Genomic DNA, 6,206 nt, shown 5'->3' with positions numbered 1-6,206 from the left:
GAGAGAGAGAGAGAGAGAGAGAGAGAGAGAGAGAGAGAGAGAAAAAAAAATCGCGTAATCCTTAATGTATATGTAAGTGATGGGAGACTGACGCCTAAACTGAGGGAGATATGAAACAAGATGCACCAGGATATGGTAAGAAGAGAAACATATATCACAGATGAAAAATAAATAAAATAAAATAAAAAAGAGAGAATATAGGAGACAAAGGTGACCACAAGCGAAAGGCGAGTGAGAGGGAAAGTTTAGGCTAACGTAAGGTAGAGTGAGGTGGTGCAAGGCAGGTGTTCCGCAGCCAGGTGTGTCTGCCCCCTCCTCCCTTCACCTGCCCGTCTCCCTCTCCCTTTATTCCTTCCCTCTGACTGTTTCCTCTTCCTCCTCCTCGTCGCTCACAAACCCCAACTCATTCCCTCGAGGTGTGGGTCAGAGAGAGAGAGAGAGAGAGAGAGAGAGAGAGAGAGAGAGAGAGAGAGAGAGAGAGAGAGAGAGAGAGAGAGAGAGAGAGAGAGAGAGAGCAACATGTACTCAGATTTTTCGAAGGTTTATTGTAAAATCTACCCTCCCCCCAAAAAAAAAAAAAAAAATCTCTCCCTCTTCCTCCTCCCCCTCTTCTCCATCCCTCATGTATCTGTCAGCTTCATACCAGTGGCGCCCCTAACCAGTTAAAGTACATACACTCAGCCTGGACGTCAAAAAGACACTCGCACATCATTACCACACTATCACTCCTTACGTCACATCCCCAGCGCGTATCGTTCACGTTCAGTACATGACACGCAGTCGTTCCCAAGCCTCCGTGGATGCGTTTGTTTGTTTCTCCCTCCCATGACTCACCACAAGAAGGCACCCGTCGGTTACTCTGAAGGACACTGACAAGTCCCGTTACTTTCACGCGCGGGCATGATTACCTTGGTCTTGTTTACAACCTGTGGCGCCCTGACCTCATCCTATGATTCCCTAACCCTACGTGGATTTGTACACACATACACACACACACACAAACGTATGAACGTGCCGCCCGTCTACCGCCCACGTGCTTTCTTCAGTTGCCAAGTGATTTATTTATTTTTTTTAAGCCCCTAAATGCGTCACGAATATCAGATTCCACTTCAACAATTTCTGAAGGATGTGACGCTACGACACTTCCCCACGCTCCACCACGCGCAGGCGCAGTGCTGCTACAGCTACTGAGAGTTACATGTGAAAAAGTGCATACTTGTCAACAGAGGAGGATGGGTTCGCTGGCTGAAGGATCAGTGACCGCTACTGGCGCTGCACAGTGCACACGCTATACGTTGGCCGAGTCAGTACCCCTCCTCACCCCGCGCTGACAGGACCAGTGTTCATTCATCTCCCGGATAACATAGAAGTGAAAGCGTGTGCACTGACTCATTGCGTTGTAACAGTGATTTGAAATTTTGTGTGTTCTCGCGTTGCAGTTCAAGTTCAAACACTGTAATGATTAACACGATCTGGCACGTCTGCGCTGTGCCCCTTGACCTGCCGGGGACGAGGCGCGAGACAGGTCAAATGTGTCCTTACTGCCGCCGCGACATGATGGCCACACTGCAGGCTGGCAATACTGGTAAGTGATTCGGTTGTTAAGGCAGAATACGGGGAAAGGGAAGGTGCTGTGTGTGTGTGTGTGTGTGTGTGTGTGTGTGTGTGTGTGTGTGTGTGTGTGTTAATATTTTTCTCCTTATTTAATATCTTGGTTTGGATTTGAAAAGAAAATAGTAGTGGTGGTGGTGGTGTTAGTGGTAATAGTAGTTATTTAATGTTGTTATTGTTGTTGTAGTGGTGGTGATGTTGAGCAGAAAACTTATATGAACCTAGGTACTCATTTGTCTCTGCACAATTTCCATAACTATATCTTTACTTTTCTTTACCATTTGCGATTCGTTCACACTCCAGTTGAGCAGCACACCGTTTTTAATCTTATCTTTAAAATTTCCTCTCCTTTTCTCTTTATCACATTTTTTTTTTTTTTTTGTCTTTCGTTGTGTGTTTTCTCTTCTCTTTGTTTTGATAAGTCTTTCATTATCGTTATCTTATGTGTGCTTTTGTCTTTATCACCATATTTTCCTTCTTGTTGTTTTTCCTTGTTTTATTTTCATTTATTTGTTTTTTCCTGTTGAATACACGTCTTTTCATCATTTTCATTAGGTCTTGATTTTTTTTCCGGTTACTCTATTATTTTTAACGTTATTTTTGTCGTAATTCTTATTTCTGTGCTTTGTGCTCGATATATTCTCTCTCTCTCTCTCTCTCTCTCTCTCTCTCTCTCTCTCTCTCTCTCTCTCTCTCTCTCTCTCTCTCTCTCTCTCTCTCTCTCTCTCTCTCTCTCTCTCTCTCTCTCTCATATACATATTTCTGTGTATCATTATCTGCTGATATGCTTTCTGATTACTTCATTATTTCGCAGTGTGGTGTTTCCAGTTGTTCTAGTGTGCAAACGTATTCATGTATTATGTTTATTAGTCATATTTCCGAGAAGTGACACACACATTACTATTAGTACATACTTCCATCCAGCCCTAGCGGTACTTCATGAGTCAGGGCAGGATTACTTGTGATAGGAAATGTCCAGAGAGAGAGAGAGAGAGAGGAGAGAGAGGAGAGAGAGAGAGAGAGAGAGAGAGAGAGAGAGAGAGAGAGAGAGAGAGAGAGAGAGAGGAGAGAGAGAGAGAGTTTCCCTTTCCTCACGTGTTTCTGTCTTACATGCTATTACTTGTTGTGTCGCAATAAGTATTGTCTCTACTCGCCCTTTCTTCACCGGAACATTTTCCACCTTAATAAACACGAGTTTTTCTTGCCTCCCTCTTCCTCCCGCCCTCCTCCCACGCATCCTTCAGGTGAACGTTTTGCTTGCCTCTTTGGTAAAAACGTTCTGCTTTGTCTCGCCTCAAAGTAATATTCTTTGTATTTGATTGATAAGGATGTTAAATATAGAAATTAACAGTACGTTCTGCTTCATCTCACTTCAACACAACGTTTTCTTTGCTAAGTTGGTTAGGAAGCTTAATTTCAATAAGATTTTGTACGTTCGTTCTGCTTTACCTTACAACACAACGTTCTTTGTATTTAATTAGTTAGGGAGTCTGATACAAAAAAGAAGAGACCCATTTCCGTTTTTGCCATAGTTATTGAGTAGAGATGACGTGTGTGAGGCTCACCCCTTCTTCCCCTTCCCTCCCCTCAGATCTGGCTCTTCCTGACGTGGTCACCAGCAACACACCGTCGCCCACGCCTCTACATGACGTCTACTTCTTCCCGACCGAGGAACTCTGCCCCGCCCATGCACACATACGCGCCCCCACACACACCCATGCCCCGCCGCAAGACTCGGGCGCCTCCACACACACACCATGCCCCGACGCAAGACTCGCACGCCCCTGCCACACCTACTGCCCCGAGCTGTCCTCTCGACCTACCACTATTGCAGTGGATCGCGCACCCCCCAAGGAAGGAGCAGGATCGAGGAGCGCCAGGTGAGGCCGAGGGGGCGTGTGTGGAGTGGGCACAGGTGGGCAAGGAGCTGAAGCAAGTGGCCGACACATTCCAGTCCGAACACAGAGCGGTAAGTCGCGTTCCACCTTCACCTGTTGTTTGTGATGACTTGCAGGTGAACATGAGACACCTGTTGAGATTTGTTGATTGACTGATAGCTTTTACTTTTTTCTGCTTTATCTTTGACTAGTTTGTACAAATAATAGATGTAAGTTGAAAGAAATCAATTGATGCACGTCAGTTTTGTTTACAGTAACAGTTAACTCGTACGGAAATGACTCACAAGGAAATAAAAATAAATAAATAAATAAATAAATACATATTATCTTTGTCCCGTTGCTTCCCACTTAATGCAAAGAAGCCAGAAGTATGCGCAACACCAGTTTATGTCTTACGTTTATACACGCTTCTAATTCCCAGTAATGTGTATACAGGAGTAAAACGTATTATACAAGTAAGATTTGTAGCATCGTGTATTTCAACACAAAGCCCACCTTGTCACGTCACACTACACATCTTACCATACTGCACTTCATCTTATTACATCACCCACTCTTCCTCTCCATAACTGTTTGGGAACGGTATTTAGCGGACTTTCCTGTCACTGTTGTGCTCTTAGCTAGATTCCTGGACATGAAGAAAGAATAGAAAAATAAGCAAATTAAAATATGGTCATGAATGCATAAAAGGTAAAACGGGTTAACAGTTAATCATCCCATTGGTGCCCCTTTCACAGCAGCGCCATATGACCCTCTTGCTGTGGCGATAATACCAATACCAATACCAATAGCAACCAACCAACCAATTAATCACTTTTACAGACCGCAGAGGAGCAGCAGGAGTCTTTCTTCGTTAACACTCTAGCGACGGGTCTCTGCCTTTCCCTCCTGTGTCTCATTTCCTGGAAGGTCCTCACGCAGACACAATGAACAACCAAACCAAGAGCAAGTCAACACGGGTGATGCAATAAGGGACGCCTCCCGCCCGTCCCGCCTACTCACAGTCGAACACGTAGCAAGATCTGGCGTTGCAAGAACGTGGCATGATTCCTGCGAAAAAAAGCGCATTTCTTTCGTCCTTCATGTCCGAGGAAATATTTTGTGCATTAGTATGTGGTGTGGAGAAGGTGTGTGTGTGTCTGTGTGTGTGTGTGTGTGTGTGTGTGTGTTTTATACAAGTGCAAGGATATACTCATCTCTTCCTTTGGTCTTTCATTAGTGCTGTAAGTAATGTGGATTATTATTTCGTTATCATTATCATTATTATTACATTTATCATTACCATTATCATTATTACCATTGTCAGTAATACTCTGGTGCAATGAATAACCATATCAGGCATTCCTTTTATTTATCGCACATCCTTGATACTTAATGTGATAACAGATGCCAATAAAAAAGAAAAAAACTTTAATCTGTATTTAATACCTGTACATTAACCCCTCTTTCTGCCTCTCTCTTTCACACTACAATACTACATTACAGCGTCTTATCTCTACCACTTCAACAGGCTTCAGGTAGTGAAAGCTATTAAAGATTTCGATAGTGTTTTCATGGCTCCAGTAATGGTTAAATAAAGATTCTACATCATCAAATCAATAAAACACACATGAGAATCTGAGTAATTATATCTGGGGCCTTTGAAAATAAGCCCCTATGAGAGGCTGGGGTGTTTCAGAATAGGGGGTCCTGAATAGTGTAGTCTCGCCTCATGGACTGGTGTCAGGCAAGGGTTTGTTCTTTACTAGGACACAATAATGGTAAGAAGTCGAGTAAACATTTGCACTCATTTCTATTGTATTTCAAGTTTTTTCTCGGTCTGAAGTCCTCTGATCTGCTGCCAGACTAGTAAGGCAACCTGATGGATTCCTTGTCGATCGGAGGATTTGGGATTGAGAAAAGATAAACACACTTGGAGTGAGTGTTATGTGATTACTCACTCAACTATGGTCACCCCTTGGATCTTGCTCATGAGGGGGTCGCCGTTCCTCACAAACACGTAGTCCTCGCCCCTGAAGTACACCAGGGTGAAGTTCTGGCTCCCCATGTACTCGACGAAGACCTCATCGAAGGCCGAGTGATGCACAACTTCAACCACTACGACGCGTACGACCAAGCGAGACCAGGGAACGTTCTCCAGTATGCCCTTCTCCGCGCCCTGGACGTCAAGGGAGAGCAGGTCCACTGTGGAGACATTGAGGGCCAGGAGGTAGGAGACGAGGGGGAAGCACTGCACCAATGAGTACGACTTGGTGGCCTGGAGCAACATGGAGTCGTACAGGGTGCTATCCAGGGTCACTCCGAGGACATATGATGATCCGTGTGGATCGTTGGCACGTCGCATCAACTCTGACTCTTTCTGCACACCCCTGGACAGCGACACAAGCACCTCCTCTTTTGGGTAAGGGTACAGGGAGATGCAGGTGTGCGACGTCCATGCCTTTCGCTGCTTCGTCATCAGGTTCCTGTAGTTGACCGGGTTAGGTTCAATAAGGAGACCTGTCCAGCCCAACTCCCGCTCCAGCCAGAGAGTGTTGGACAGCCGCTCGCCGTCCAAAGCTCCTGCCTCCACGAAGAAACCCTCCCCGCTGGTCGCCAAAGAGGTTCTTAATCTGAGGCATGATGAAGACGTAGCTGCCGTAGGTGTTCAGTCTCCTGGTGAGGGTGTCGGTGGAGAGGTTGTAGGGCTTGGTGGAG

At 45.2% G+C, this 6,206-nt stretch overlaps 2 protein-coding genes across 2 annotated transcripts; one reads left to right on the top strand and one right to left on the bottom strand.

Moving 5' to 3' along the window:
* Positions 1 to 1,269: 1,269 nt before the first annotated feature.
* Positions 1,270 to 4,923, top strand: LOC135105733 (uncharacterized). Its single transcript, XM_064014175.1, has 3 exons — positions 1,270 to 1,585; positions 3,203 to 3,580; positions 4,332 to 4,923. Exons 2-3 carry the CDS (start codon positions 3,257 to 3,259, stop codon positions 4,437 to 4,439), a joined length of 432 nt encoding a protein of 143 aa, XP_063870245.1. The 5' UTR covers positions 1,270 to 1,585; positions 3,203 to 3,256; the 3' UTR covers positions 4,440 to 4,923.
* A 522-nt stretch (positions 4,924 to 5,445) lies between these two features.
* LOC135105403 (uncharacterized) lies at positions 5,446 to 5,967 on the bottom strand. Its single transcript, XM_064013539.1, has one exon. The coding sequence runs from the start codon at positions 5,965 to 5,967 to the stop codon at positions 5,446 to 5,448; it is 522 nt and encodes a 173-aa protein (XP_063869609.1).
* Positions 5,968 to 6,206: the final 239 nt, after the last annotated feature.

The sequence above is a fragment of the Scylla paramamosain genome, chromosome 12 (assembly GCF_035594125.1).
Source record: "Scylla paramamosain isolate STU-SP2022 chromosome 12, ASM3559412v1, whole genome shotgun sequence".
NCBI classification, from domain to species: Eukaryota; Metazoa; Arthropoda; class Malacostraca; order Decapoda; family Portunidae; genus Scylla; species Scylla paramamosain.
Note: the sequence above shows the minus strand (reverse complement) of the source record. Positions and strands in the feature narration are given on the sequence as shown.